The 16,842-nt window shown below is 32.4% G+C and overlaps 1 protein-coding gene across 1 annotated transcript in view; it reads right to left on the bottom strand.

The window, feature by feature from the left end:
• LOC105184382 (modular serine protease) overlaps positions 1-16,842 on the bottom strand; it is a 43,301-nt gene that overhangs the window by 15,754 nt on the left and 10,705 nt on the right. The window contains exons 2-5 of the mRNA XM_011143132.3: positions 15,970-16,012; positions 12,055-12,447; positions 6,376-6,797; positions 4,952-5,170 (exon numbers count right to left, since the gene is read on the bottom strand). Of these exons, the coding sequence (XP_011141434.1) occupies positions 4,952-5,170; positions 6,376-6,797; positions 12,055-12,447; positions 15,970-16,012 (1,077 nt within the window). The remainder of the gene's footprint in view (positions 1-4,951; positions 5,171-6,375; positions 6,798-12,054; positions 12,448-15,969; positions 16,013-16,842) is intronic.

Here is a 16,842-nt window from a genome sequence, read left to right as displayed (position 1 = left end):
TGGTAGGATATGGAAGAAATCGTATATTATGAGCTGTTGAAACCGAACGAAACAATCACTGCCGAACGTTATCGACAACAATTGGAGCGTTTGAATGATAATTTGATACAAAAACGACCATCAATTGAATCAAGTCGCCGAAAAGTGATTTTTCTCCATGACAATGCTCGGCCCCGTTATTATAGCCGTGAAACAAACACTGATGGAGCTCGAATGAGAGATTCACCCAGCGTATTCTTCGAATCTGGCGCGAAGCGATTACCATTTATAGTCGATGCAACACGCTTTGGAAGATATACATTTCCATAATTACGGAGAAGTAAAAATTGGGTTGGTGAATGAATTGGCTCAAAAGACAGACCGTTCTTTCGTCGTAGAATTCAACTTCTGCCAGAAAAGTAGGACAAATTCATAGCTTTTGTAGGCAAATACTTTGATTAATATACTCACACATTTTGTTGTTAAAATAAATGTTCAAAAAACACAAAAAACAGCGGCTTTCAATGCAATCTTCTAATATTTTACCGCAACAAGAATATATTCACTCTAATCGATCGAAACATTCGCTCATACAAATTCAGAAATCACTTTAACTTTTCATGATTCAATTCTTTTCGTGAGTAAAAAAATTATGTAACATGAAACAAGCAAATATTAATTTCCAGACTTAAATTAACAATTAATTTATAATTTTTAAGATTTTATTCAGGAAAAAAGCTTTGAAAGACTTGGAAGTTACAATAGGGTACAATATCCATACATGCGTATATAATTTAAGTTAATAATATCGATATATCAGTATGTGACTTCAAAATTGCATGATGTTATAGAGGTTTAGGCTTGAATAAAACATTCACTATTGCTATTTCGAATAACAGTATTTTCACTATTGTTTCAAATGAAAATATTAATATTACCACTTTCATTCGTTTCGAATCAAATATCACTCCAAAACATTTAAACAGTCCCTTACTATTGATATTGTTACATCCCCGTTTTCGAGGGTGAATCAATTTCTATCGATAGTCCTAGTGTTGACAAGATGACGAGACAATCTGGATACTGAGCAAACGAATAGCGTGTTCTCCGTGACAGTAGAAAAAAATAAGAGTCGTATACGAGCCTTCGGATCGTGCTAACGTGAGATTAAGACTATAGAAGCTTTTTAAAGATCGTCATTAAACGTTTCTTTTATTAAGGAGTATATTTATTTCATTCCTGGACGCAAGCGTGAGCGAATAGGTGCAAGCTTTCGAAAGCTCCTTCAAAATCACAGGCGAAAAACGAGCGAGCACGTGAATGTTTTAGATTGTGAATATAAAAAAAATGAGAAGGTTAAGATGTCAATGAGATGATGCACTTTTTAAAGAAAAATTAGAAGCCAGACGACAATGGTAATCTCGGAGAAGGACATCAGAGGTCAACCGGGATTTTCGCGAGCAGTCCGGGATTGCCTTACGTCATAGCGCCAGAGCCGGTCGAGATTCAGGAGGCGTCATTACAAGCAACGATGAGGACAATTCGAACACTTCAAGAGGATCAGCTGGATCCAGCATCAGAAGGCATCGGAGGAGAGTTGAATCTATCAAAGCTGTAGCGCTTGCTTCAAATCTCCGTAAGAAAGCGCGATTGGTTTAACAAATTAAAAACTAAATAGAAATTATATTTCGGGGAAAAACAAACACTGCTCAGTTATATTTACCCAATTTATTAATGGAGAACAGAAATCCGGTAAAAATTTTTCTTCATTAGGTGCAGATTTGAAACGTTTAACATAATTAACATATCTGAAGTATCTTTTTGAAACTCGTGATAAAATAGCTTGTATATAGTTTATATTCGCATTGACTGATAGTTGCCTGGAGTAAATGCTTCACTTGGAAGGATATAGTTCTCTTAAAGCAGTGACTGAAAGAACATAAACTGTTCAGGAAATTCGGGGAAATAGTTTCCCAGAAAATCATATTTTGCAGAAGGAAAATGGATTTAAAAACTTAAAAAGTGCTGATATTGTCGAAAAAAGAAATACAGACAGGAAATTTGAAAGGAAAAGTCGGCAAATAAAATTTATAGTTACTAAAAACAGAGATTTTAGAAGTAAGAATTTGATTCGAAAAAGGAATATTGGTAGTGTGAGAGCGCGAGACACACACATATACACACATACATACATACATACATTTCTCTGCAGAATATCTTTGTTTTGGTCAACCAGCAACTAAACTAAGAGAGTTATTGAAGAAGTTTAGACAGGAAGTTATGTACATTTAAAACACGGGTTCGAATGTGTCAATTACCAATGAAAATTTGATTAAAGTTTCAACGAAGCGTATATAGATGAAAAATAGTTATTTACGGTATCTAACAGGAGAAACGGTACCTAATTCTACAATAACGATATATTCACTTACAAGACCGTTATTGTAGAATTAGGAAAATCTTAATCTGCTCCATCAAGGTCACATTAAAGTTACTTTGAAATTTTTAAACAGAATATGTTAAAGATAAATCGATATCTCAAGCTATTCTGAATATAAAAATACTAAAGTAAGATCATCACAGAAAGTAGATATTTTACATTTCATCATAATACATTTTTTAACATATTGTCAACAAAACATCTCAAAGACATTTAAAACAAATAAAATATATGTTTTTAAATAAATATTTTTTTAAATAAATATATATTTTAAATAAATATATATTTTAAATAAATATGTTTCTAAATGTCTTTTAGAAATTTGTGCTGTTTAAGCCGTTCGTATATTTAAAAAAAAAGTATTTAAAGAAAAAGAATTCAGAACTTTAAGGGCAGTGAATATATTATTCACAAAATAGAGGAAAAACGTCCTAATAAATATGAATCGAAAAAGTAATATTGTCGAAATTGTGAACAATTATTTTATTTTATTTAAAGTAAATAACTCGCTTCTGGTGCTTTTTTATTCTTTGATATAATTTGTCCATATTATTTTGATGATTGATGAAGAAAGTACCATTAAAGGAATCTCAAATAAGTCTCTTCCCAGCAAATATAATGTAATAATAAACACATATGTAATGTAACATACTTGTTAGCTATAATTTCCTACTTAATAATGTAACTGTTATATCACGTACGCATTATATAACAGTTATATTGTTGAGTAGGAAATTACAACTAACAGATATGTTACATGTTTGCTGTGTTCGTTTCTGCTCGGAATATAAACAAACATCTATAAGGTGTGTGCACAAGTTTCCAGCGTTTTTTATTGAAAATGAAAATTAATTTTTTAGAAAATGGATCATGTTGTACTTGTACCAACGCTGTCCTTCCTATACACTTCGTCAATTGTTCTTTTGGCTTCTGCAGCAGACTTTTCAAGATTGAAAAGGAATAACATGCAATGTCGAATGTGCATCTTGTCAACAGCTATGACCAATTAACTATGAACTCGTTTTATCGATAAATGAGGTATCAATCTATGTAACTCCACCTAATTTTCTTACTTTCTTTTCCCAGATAGCTTTACCTAGATATTGAAAGGTAGCTCTGGAAACTTATACACACACTTAATATTTTTTTCCCATTTATACACACGCTTAACCAAGCAATTGTTAGTCACATATTTTTGTAAACAGTGAACAGAGAATTATCATAAGGTTTTTATAGTAAGAATGACATCATTCTAATTATGAAATTATAATATTCTAATTATTCTAATTATGAAATGGCAAAAATGCATTTCATGTATAACCATGTACCAGAGGCGAATAAGTCAGTTATTTTAATTAAAATAAATAATTGTTCATAACTTCCATAATATTAATTTTTGTTATCTATCCCAGTCAGAACCGCAACGTTGATTTGACGTCGATAGAGATTGATTCAACGGTTCATCGACTATTTCAACGTCAAATCAACGTTATGGTCCTGATTAGGTATGTTTATTAAAATAATTTTCCACCATTTTGTGAGTCCTGAATCCCTTTTTAATAACATACAGAGTATCATACAGAATGCCTGACTATATACAAAGTATCTGACACAAGACGTTCAAATCTACGCGTGAAGCTAGAACGTGAATGAAATTTGAGATATTAATAAAAGAAGATTAGCGAATCAATGTAGGCGACGCTGTAGGATGAGATCTGTAAACACGAATTTTCTAAAATTAGTTGAGAAACGACGTCAAATATTGGTTAGCAATTAAAAGCAAAATAATAATTGTTTGTGTGTCACTCGCATTATATTACTCCGCCTTTAGTTGCCAGTCAATAGCTACCATTGCTAAGAGGCAGTCGTATCTCAACTATTTTCGAAGAATTCGCATCTGCAGGGCTTGTCCTATAGCGTTGCCTGCACTGATTCGCCAATCTCCTTTTATAAATATTTCGAAATTTCACGTAGTTGTTTACAAAATGACAATTCTCTGTATTCAAATTAACGTATTCTACTTTCATATGCAAGCTTGAACATCTTACGTCAGACCACTTGTATAAACTATAAAACTTTCATAATATAAATTTTTTTCTATTATAACTGGCAACTAGGAAAAAAATTTTAACGAAAATTTAAATTTTTTTAAATTGCTAAAAACTTATTATATAAAAATCTTTTCCTTCTTCGTCATAAATTGGATAAGATTCCAATTCATTTATGCATTTATTTTTATTCTATCAAGCCTAAATCAAGCCTCAAAGAAAAAATATTCCGCTAATAAAATTTTCAACTATGGCATCTCTTAGGACCATGCCCAAGAGTCTTCTGTTAATCTTCTGTTTGATCTTTCTGTATTTATTTGTGTTTTTGTTTCTTCAACTCCTTTTAAGTCAATTAAACTTTGTTGATTTGTGTGTATAATGATTCTATCATTCGAAATTTCAATCAATGTAGGACCTTCTTTATCTAAAGGTGTTTGTAACATAAGTTGACTATTATTAAAATATATATTTATCGAAATCGGACCTGGAATGCATCGTATAGGATCCGGTACCCATTTACCGTCCGTGTCACATCTCACTTGATCTCTCCGGCTCGAAAATTTTGTCTCACGCTGATAACTGTTTCGGCAAGACAAGGTCGCTGTTGTACCTGGCAAAACTGAAGACTCACACGACGCCCAATCGTTGTTATACGTACATAAAGCCTCGGTCGATGCCGTGCTTAAAGCTTCGCAGCGTATTTCTATTAAAAAAAAAAAGATTAAAAATCATTAATACATGTACGAAATTCTAATAATATGTGTACATATTACAAAATTTCGATAATGTATAATTGTTATATTAAAATCTTAGATATTTAAAAATTGTAAACTTATTTTTATTTAATTATTATTTCCTTTTAAATACCGGCAAATATATGTTTCTTAAAAGAGAATGATCATTTGAGTTCTTTATTCAAGTGAAAAAAAACGTATTCAACACCTTATGTTCAAAGATTAAAGTGATCAGCATCTTAAATTTGGAACTAATATAGAGAAGAGATGAGTAACATTGGAATTTGCAAAGTATAGAATGCTAATTTTTTGTTACTATTATTCAAATCATTACTTTCTATGATTGCAATCATTGCATCCAGGAAACTTGCTGGCAGTGGAGTAGACAAAAAATGCCTACCATATTCTAAATATCATAATACTGCCATAATGTGAGCGCAACAATCCATTATATTAAGACTATTCTTATGACAGCAATATCTTACTATGACATCTAAAACTGCTCGATTCTTATTAATCAAAATATAAACCAAATACTTTGTACTTTCAGAATGGCGTGACTATATTCGGATTCGAATGAGAGTATTATCTCCTGTGAGTAGGTCATAATAGTACATATTGAATAATAATGTAAATACAGTATTGATATAAATATAATAACATCAACAATAATATTAATATTATATAATAATATAAATAATAATATTAAATAATAGTGTATATTTATTATGCATAGTGATAAATAAAATAAATGAAGAATAGGTACCAATAAATATATACGTAAACAATGTATAAACATGCATTATTATGCAATTAATAGAATCCATTGAAAGCTTATTGGAATTTAAATAAGATAACATCAGTAAAAGATACCGTGAATCTTTAGAAACAAGACAAAAAAGCCAACAAAGCATATTTTCTAAAAAAGGATTTTAAAACCATTATGACCATTTCTGTATAACCGCAGAAAAACTCTTTTAACAACTTTTGATCAGAATCTTGTAACAAATAATTTTTATCACGTTTAAATCATGAGAAAAAAGGAGCTCAGGAACCATCAAAATTGTTATCATCCTTCTTTATATGTATATACTTATGTATATATACTTAATATATTTTAAATAAGTACTTTATGTGCATAAATGTTCTGAAAAATAAAATATTATTTTGATACCTATACAAACTGGTATATTGAGCCATTTTCCTTCAAAACTGCAACCCACGTCGGTAGTACCCCTTATTTTATAGCCCGAATTACAAGAGTAGACAAGTTGAGATCCTACTGGTAATTCTACTCCTTCTGGTATATTACAATCCTGATCATTCCGATCACACTGCAATCGGTGTAGTTTCCAATGACCATTTGGTGGTTGTGAAGGTGTTTTACAAGATTTCGGTGTACTAGATGTTATAGGCGTCACAGGAGAAACTGTAGTAGTTGATGTCGGTCCCGGTGGGAACGCTGATGGCCATGCAGCTCCACTACACAATTGTGAATCCTCGTCGGATCCATCAACGCAATTGACTTTTCCGTTACAACGTAGATCGCCGTCAATACAAGCTCCATAAGCGCAACGGAAAGCTGTCGGTAAACAACTGTAAACCAATTGATGGTTATAAGATAACTGTTATATTACTTATAAATATATACAATATTAGGTAAATGCGCAGAGTACTGGTATCAGCTCCGATTTCTTTGACCTTCATATATGTTATCAAGGACATGTTCCAGAGTAACTTTCTGTAAGTTTTAAGTAGTGGTCGCTTTTTATAAAAAAGTTACGAACAAAAGAAGTTTGAAAAAATAAGCATACCTGTGAGCGGCAAGTGAAGTATATTTTTTTAAATCTTTTGCCTTACTAAATTGATAAGCCTACTATACAGAGTGTCCCGTAAGTCGAGATCAATCATTCAGAAGATGAATGGAGATTCAAAAACAAGAAAGAAAATTGATATAAACATAGATCCTGAAATGCGTTGTTCTCAAGTTATCGCCATTCTTACGTTGAAATTTGAAATTGCTTTGCTTTTGAGTTTTTGTCAAAGTTGAAACAGGAGATGGTTTTTATGAGTTTTAAACATAAATAGAATCAAATAAAAGTTTTGGGCTGCTTTAGCACTATCAAGATACTATCAAGATATTCCGCTTAGCATCCCTTGACAGAAATTAGGACTCCACAGTTCATCACTTTTATTTGACTTTAATTTTTTTCTTTCTTGTTTCTAGACCCCCATTTATCTCCTGAACGATTTTGACCTCGACTTACAGGACACTCTGAATATTGAAATAACAAATTCTAAGAAGATTAGCAAAGACACCTACGCAAAGTTTGGCATTTAAATCTTTCGCCTTAGTAAATTTATGAATCTAGCATATATAACATATATAACAATAAAATAACAAATTCTGAGAAAATTAGCAAAGATACCTACGCAAAATTAGGCACTATGATAGTCTCATGAATTTAGAAAGGCAAAAGATCTAAATGCAAAACCTTGTGTAGGGATCTTTACTCTATACTATATACAATACTAATTTTCTCAGAATCTGTTATTTTAGTATGTAGTAGACTCATTAATTTAATAAGGCGAAAGATTTATGTAATAATATACAATAATTAAAAGTCTGTTTTAGTTAATAAGTAAAGATTTATTTAATTAATAAATAAAGATTAAATAAAGAAAATTTGTCATTAAGCGTACGTTGAGTAAATGGAGTGTTCGATTTATATTTCTGCAGATTATTCATCATTACTTGGTTTATAAAAGTAAGCCATAATATTGAAAAATTCATGGACATGTTGCTCTAAAGGATAAATTCTCTTAAATTCGGCCAAATAATGCACATAATGTCTATTCCGTGTACCGTATTGAAGTATGAGAGATTTTACGTTCCTCCAAAGTCGCTCAATGTTTTGTGTATGTATCTCAGTTGCTGGATTAACAAAATTCTCTTTGATTCGCTGTCTCATGAATGTAATTTTCATTTTTTAAAGCATCGTATACTCGCCAACAATTGCTATAAATAGTCGTGTCAGGTGCAATATAACATCGAATAATTGGAATGAGAGTCTCAGACTTTTTATTTTCAACAAATATTATGAAAAATTTTTTAAACTGTCGTTCTATGCCTCCAAATATCCACAGTTCCGTTACGATACATTTTTTGCACAATTTTCTACGATTAATTTTTGTCTCATCAATCTCAACAATTTTATTCAAACTTTCGATTTGTATATTATTATCGAAAATCCATTGCGCTATTAACTTTAAAATTATGTTAATAAGAATTAATAGAGAAACAAATTAATAAACAACTCTATTATACTCTGACATCAATAATTGTATATGTAGTGTATTTATCATTAGATAAATATGCAATTATACGATAAGCGTTAATTAAACTTCTCAGTAAACACAATGTAACATGTAACATACTTGTTAGTTGTAATTTTCTACTCAACAATGTAATTGTTATATAACACATGCGTTACATGGATTATATGTGCTTTCGCGAGCTACGATGATTTTATAATACTTACTTTAAAGGTATAATTCCTCCTTTGTTTCTTTTTTTCTATTAAATTGCTTATAATAGTTATTTTCATATTGCATCAAATAGGATTCATCATAATTGTAAACTATTTTATAACTACACCGAGAACATTGAATTTCCGTACATATCACATTTCTTGATTTTAAATAGTTAATGAGATTTTCAAAATTATATATTAAGTAGATATGATGGAAGGCTAATCAATCAGAAATTCGGTTCCGCTTCTTTATGGATGCTTTGTAGATGCTTTGTTGTGTATATATGTATATAGTTCTATGTTTTTCTATATTTTTAATATCTTCATCGCGCTTGAGTAGACCGTATTGCCTATTTGTATTGACGTTCATAATGCATACTGATATGTATATCCTCACAAAAACGTACGTTGAATCTACATGGAACGCACGTTGCATTCACGTGGAATCCACAAAACCACATGGATTTCACGTGGACACAACGTTCCTGTTTCCGTAGGCATATCCGCACTTATACTATTTAAACGTTTATAAACGTTTAAGAATGCTTGTATATTATACAAAACTCGCACAGAAAAAAATTTCTTTAGGTTTAATATTCTTACTTGTTTGATTTTGAGTTGTTTCATTAAAATATTATATTTTTACAATATCATTTTTAAAAATAAAAACTTTTTCATTGAAGAAAACCATATTGATGAAAAGCACGATTTGAGGTCATATTTTTCAAAAGTTTTTTTTTTAATTTAATAATTAAAATTTTTTACTTAGACTTCCTTGAATTTGTTTCAAATTATATTTTTGAGGGCTTTACTATTATAATGCTTCATTATCAGTTTCCATTATCCATTTTCAATTTTGCTCCATTATCCATGCTCCATTATCAATTTTGAAACACGGCCTATACTGATATTCATTGTATATCAAATGTTGTTGCGTTGTTTTAATTTTTTTACAAGAAAGTTCTGTGAATATTATAAGGATACATTATATAAATACAAGTCACAAAAACATCGTTGGAGTCGTTGGGATCACTGCATGCCACTCGATTATCAAGTTAAATAAAATTTAGTGTGGTCAGCACATGGATGGATGAACCGCTTCGAATCGAAGCTATCGACGGACGCAAGACACGAGAAAATTAGGAGTAATTTTTTATATAACAATAATATTACAGTTATATAATAGCTATATAACATTTTAGTAACATGTGATATTTCTGTTATATAACTGCAACTTTCTATGAATGGGAAATTACAACTAACATATATGTTGCTTGTAACATACACGTTATATTACGTGTCACATTTCGTTACTTTACGACAATGTAACTGTTATGTAACTGTGTTTACTGGGAAGGTTTCGTCAGAACTCATTGCCACTACCAGATCTGACACGATCATTGAAGTCAAGCATTGAATAGCACAGTCATCCAAGAAGATAGATAACCGCTAATATTAATTACAAGTTTGAAACAACACGAGACACATATACGAATGCAACGACACAAAATATAATACACTAACTAGAACACTATAGACGCGCGCTGCGCACACGCTCTATTTAGCTTTTATATTATATTAAAAAGAATGCAACATTTGCACAATAAAAAAATAAGTGCGGTTCGAATAAATAAATTTTAAAATCAATTAGTTTAGTACTCAAAAAGCTGCAAAATCTCGTGAAATTTAACCACGGATAACTACAAACTGTCAAAATGCACAACAATGCATGTGCAATGAAGTAAGGCGCGATGCGACAGCCAATTAGCATCGCGAAAAACGGACGGCTTCAACGTTTCGATATAAAATAAATTCACAATGTTGACATGCTTTTTTTAAAAAGGGACTAGAACACTATAGGCGCATGCTATGCGTGCGCTCTATTTAGCTTTTATACTATATTAAAAAAAAACATTTGCACAATAAAAAAATAACTGCGGTTTGAATAAGTAAATTTTAAAGTCAATCAGTTCAGTACTCAAAAAGCTGCAAAATCTCGTAAAGTTTAACCACGAATTGTCAAAATGCACGACAGTGCATGTACAATGAAGTAAGGCACGATATTACAACCAATTAGCAACGCAGAAAAGAGATTTCAACGTTTCGATAAAAAATAAACTCACAATGTTGACATGCCTTTTCTAGAAAGGGATTCTTTTCATTATTTAAATTAAATAATAAAGCATTAAATTGTCCAAACCATGTGAATAAATAAATTTGTCAAAATTCAACAAAAATGTATTATGTATAGTAATTTAGTATAAATATAATCTTTTAATAACATATCATTTATGAATTATGTTTCCGTTATATAACTATAATTTATATGAGTAGGAACTTATTACTAATGTCTATATAATCTACTATACTATATAAGTGTTATATTGCGTGTTACATTCCGTTTTATCTTGTTATGTAACAGTCATATATCTGTGTTTGCTAAGTTATTGCCAGATAAAACTTATTTTATTTTATCAATATTAATATGCGACTTTTTTCTGTGAGATTATTTAAAACCGTAAGATTATTTAAAACAATTTTTTAAACATCATAGAAAATATTAACAAATTACATATGAGGATCATAGTTGCAATATAAAAATAAGTGACAAGATAGTGAAACGTGTAAAATTAGGATTTCTGAGAAGATTGCAGAGTTGTATACTTAATGACAGAGGATGTATGTTGAAGAAAATATTAAATATAAAATATAGTAAAATATTCTTGTCATCCCGAACTACACACATACATTAAAAAATGTAAAGAGTATGAATAAATATTTGGTTAATTTACGATCTTGCATAATCTTGAATAATTTTTAATTACGGTCATTATATTCGATAATCGTTATTACGCTATGAATAAAAAATACTGCATCCTATTTACAAAAACTCAGCTGACCTTGAAATATCCTCTGTACTTCCTATCATGGAAAAATTAATTGCGCCATATTTTTTACCCCCTCTTTCCAACTAAATGACTTTTATTTGGAAAATTTTTTTGTATTTTTAATTTTCTACAAAATAATTATGCATATCCACTTAAATCTGACATATCATATATGGAGCAGCTTTTTATTATTTCTTTTTTGTATGCGAATATATATTCTAAATGAAATATTCTTTTAGGAGTACTGTGTTAATTTTTCTTCCTATGCTACAATTTTCGAGTTGCTCCTCATTTACTCTCTCTCAGGGGAAAGTTCTTTCAGTAAAAATGTTAGCCGCTTTAAATAACAAAACACGTATTTTAATTTTTTTCTATTCCCACGCTTCCCCAAAATACAAAAAGTATTAGCAACAAAAAAGTGGAATTACTCACCTAAGCGACATACATTTCGCAGCCACTTCGTCGGAGCCATCCGCACATTGTGATATTCCATCACACACGTAAATATTATTAATGCATTCTCCATTGTCACACATAAATTCATCTCTTCTGCATCGTGAAGGTCTTGTGGTTCCATTATTTCCTGTTTTGCATTGGGGCAACGTTTCATCACTATTATCAATACAGTCTTTGACACCATTACATACAGCGTCACCATTTACACATGCACCATATTTGCACCGAAAGGCATAATCAGGACATAAAAGCTCTGGTTTGGTGCATTCGATCACTGTCTCATCAGATTCATCTTTACAATCTGCTTTTCCGTCGCATAATAATTCACCCGCTATACATTCTCCGTCGTGGCACTCGAATTTTTCTAGCCTATTTGAACAATGAAAATAATTCGATTTTTATTCAGCTGTAGTATATATTGCTAAAAGATTAGGTAAAACAGCTGTTTAATGAGTGTAAATCGATATATAGGATGTACTAAAAATACCGGGACGGCGAAATATCTCGAAAACAAAGTATTTTAGAAAAAAATGTTTCAGACAAAAGTTGCATGGTTTCAAGGGGGACATAAAACAATTATATCATTTTGTTTACAGATAGCGCCACTTTTGAAATATTCACTGATCATTATTTTCTTAAATAGAAATCCTAATTTTTTATTATATCATCTTTTTCTACCAATTTTAATAACTTCTCTAAAATATTTTTTTATTCGCCTAATATTTTTTAAGATATTTAAGAAAAATTGAGTAAACTTTTTCAATATTTAACTTATGATATCTCGCTATTTATCGGAAGAAATAGTGGTATTAGACTTTTTTACTCTACTTGGTTTTAAAAATATATTGTTACAATAGTGCCCTAATCTTTATTAACTTATCGACTTTTAGAAATTTCATAATCATCAAATTGAAAAAAGTTAGGGCATTATTGTAACAATACATTCTTGAGACCAAATAGAATAAAAAGTCTAGTACTATTTTTTCTCCCGACAAATAGTTATCGAGATATCGTAAGTTAAATATTGAAAGAGTTACTAAATTTACCACTTAAATATCTCAAAAAATATTAGATGAATAAAAAAATGTTTCAAACAAAAGTTATTGAAATTAATTGATAGAAAAAGATGATATAATTGATATAATAAAAAAAATTGGAGTTTCCATTTAATTCTATTTACGAAAAGTAATGATTAGTGAATATCTCAAAACTAGCGCCATCTGTAAACAAAATTATACAATTGTTCTACGTTCCCCTTGAAACTATACAACTTTGGTCTAAAACATTTTTTTCTAAAATACTTAGTTTTCGAAATATTTCGCCGTCCCGGTATTTTTTATACATCCTGTATAAGTTGCTAAACGGGATAAAAAGAAACGACTGCGAATATTCTTTTTTGTTATTGCCTGATTCGTTTTTGTTATTTTTCTACATAATCCCTCTGCATATACATTCAAACACTTATCCCATCATTTGACAAGTCGGCAATAAAGAAGGTTTTTGGCTTATACAACCAACAAATGTCATTGTTAGTAAGCTTTATCGTCGTGGAAACAACAATCTTTGAAGGACCTAAATAGATTAAAGTTACTGGGTTCTAAGTTTAGGCTATATAAGGTGGCCCATCTATTTGGACCCTTCAAAGATCACCTGAGTAGTCGCTATTTCGACGATGATGGAGCTATTCCCTGCGAGGGTACTCATTGGCTGCACAAGCAGCCGAAAACCTTTGCTGCCGGCTTTCAAGGACTTGTCAAATGATGGGATAGGTATCTGGATATGTGTGTGTGCAGAGAGATTATATGAAAAATAACAAGAAAGTCAAGCAAGTATACACAGTCGTTTTTCTTTTATCTCGTTTTGCGACTTATACACACATAATATATATACACACATATACAGGGTATCTATAAAGTCCGACCCCACTCCTGGATCTCGGAAACGGTTTTAAATATGGAAAAATGTTTCAGACAAAAGTTGTAGGATATTGAGGGGGATACATGATAAAAAAATGGACTTAACCTTGAGTGACTTTATCAAGGCCAGATCAATGTAATCGATGTTTTCTTAAATAGAACCTTCTATTACATATTCTTGTAGCTCTTGTCCAGACGTTTTCAAAACACTACCTATTTTTGTTGCTTGCGCAAGCCATTTCCAAGATATGAAGCTTCAAAGTTGACATATTGCCGGCATTCGCATTACTCAAGGTGTACCGCGTGGAGGTTGCACGGTCGGATTTACGCCTCTTGTGTGTACGTGTGTATATCTGTCTGTCTGTGTGCGTGTGTGTGTCACAGTAGAGATAAGGACTCCACGGTTCGTCACTCCCGTAGTATTTTTTGATTCCAAACCTTCTCCACTGTGTGTGTGCGTGTGTTGTGGCCCTAAAAAGGACCAATTTTGTGTGTATGTGTTTTTTCAGTCAAAATTATCCCCCCTCCTCCTCCCCCTCCTCCCCCTCTCCCTCCCTCCCTCCCCCCTCTCTCCCCTCTCTCTCCCCCTCTCTCCCCTCTCTCCCTCTCTCCCTCCTCCCCTCTCCCTCTCTCCCGCTCTCCCCTCTCCCTCCCTCCCCTCTCCCTCTCTCCCTCCTCCCTCCCTCCCTCCTCCCTCCCTCCCTCCCTCCCTCCTCCCTCCCTCCCTCCCTCCTCCCTCCCTCCTCCCTCCTCCCTCTCTCCCTCTCTCCCTCTCTCCCTCTCTCCCTCTCTCCCTCTCTCCCTCTCTCCCTCTCTCCCTCTCTCCCTCTCTCCCTCTCTCCCTCTCTCCCTCTCTCCCTCTCTCCTCTCTCCCTCTCTCTCTCTCTCTCTCTCTCTCTCTCTCTCTCTCTCTCTCTCTCTCTCTCTCTCCTCTCTCTCTCTCTCTCTCTCTCTCTCTCTCTCTCTCTCTCTCTCTCTCTCTCTCTCTCTCTCTCTCTCTCTTTCTCCACCATTCTTCTTCTCCTTCCCCTTACATTAGTTATTTTCTTGCCGTTACACACACATACACACAAGAGGCGTAAATCCGACCGTGCAACCTCCACGCGGTACACCTTGGGTAATGCGAATGCCGGCGATATGTCAACTTTGAAGCTTCATATCTTGGAAATGGCTTGCGCAAAAAACAAAAATGGCGGCGTCAAAGCGCCAAGACGTCCTCACGACAGTCAGTGCGAGACGCGTTATCGCTCAGCCCCTACGCACACAGCTTGCCGCGGTGCGTCTATAGGCCGCGCTGGGCATGGAAAACGCCTAACTTTGCGCTGTTATAATTAAAAACTATTATGATTTTCACATTATACAGGACTTTTTGTTCCTCTCACTTAGCTTTATGTCCCTACGGAGCCCGTCTACCAAAGTTCTGAGACACTCTCTATATACGTATATCTATCCATAAATTGTCACATGAAAATAACAAACACGTTTATTATTGTATAACAATAAAGAAAAATGAAATAATGAATGCTAATATGATTAAATAAATTGTCAAAAGAAAGGTGTCTTGTCATCTCATTATTACGTTGTATTCTTTTTTATAAAGGAAATATGTAGATTTTAACATTTCGATTTTAATAATAAAATTTTTGTTGTATCAATTTTTATCAAAAAGGTATTTAGTTTAAGCTATCTTTTTATTTGAGATTTACGAATAAAAAGGTCATGATCTCGATTTAAATACATTTACAATAAATATATTTCGCATTGCAGAATTAAGTTTAAAAATTCGCAATAATTCATTTGGAAGCATGTAACCGATGCATTAGTCTACATATAGCATGCACATAAACATACGCAATTGGATTACAATAGTAACAAATTACAACAACACCAGATCCTCAGAATATAAAATCTGAATCCGTAATTTCTGTTCATCCTTAAGATAAATTACATATGTCACTTATTTAAAAGAACATACCCGCAGCCATTACTATTTTGTGTATATCCGGGACTAAGAGAAACTGCAAAATATAAAAAAATATTTTATCAGAGAAATAACTCTTTCTCTCTCTCTCTCTCTCTCTTCCTCTCTCTCTCTCTCTCTCTCTCTCCTCTCTCTCTCTCTCTCTCTCTCCCTCTCTCTCTCTCTCTCTTTCTCTCTCTTTCTCTCTCTACGCGCGCTTTTCGAATACTAATGAATTATAGTCAATTAGTTTCTGATAAACATTTACATTTATATTTATACTTATATTTGACATTTAGGAAACATTAAAGTTAGATGGTGATGACTTTAACATATGTTGTCAAAGCTTACATAATTATCGAAAAGTTTGTTTCAACGCTTCATCGCCCATTGTTTATCAAATGTTATTAACAAAAGACGTTTAGAAAATATAATAGATTAGTGTCACAGAACATAATTTAAAGATATAATTTATATAGTATATTTGTCGCAGTTTGTAGTTTTTATACAACTTTGATGTGTCTTATAATATTGTCGTTACGTATAGGGTGATTCAAAACAACTTATATTCTTGAAATTACATTTTTTAACAAATTCTAAGACAACTTCCCCTCTTGCAAAATGTTATCCGAAGGTTAGTTTTTGAGTTATAAAGATTAGTAGTTTACTCATTACGGGTCAGATACCGGAAGTAGGCAAGGACAGAATAAGTCACTGTTAGATACAGGCGTTTACGTTGAGTGTCTAATGCAGAGCTCGGCAAAATTTGCAACTTTCGGCCGATTCTCGGGAGCTATGCCTCTTATCTCCCTTTGCTGCGTGGCGGATCACACAACTGATGGTCGCAGCTCGCGGCCTCAGGACCGTTAAGATCATAAGGCGCACCTA

Source organism: Harpegnathos saltator, unplaced genomic scaffold, assembly GCF_003227715.2.
Source record: "Harpegnathos saltator strain DR-91 unplaced genomic scaffold, Hsal_v8.6 scaffold182, whole genome shotgun sequence".
In the NCBI taxonomy this organism is placed as follows: Eukaryota; Metazoa; Arthropoda; class Insecta; order Hymenoptera; family Formicidae; genus Harpegnathos; species Harpegnathos saltator.
This window is presented reverse-complemented; position numbering and strand designations above follow the sequence as displayed.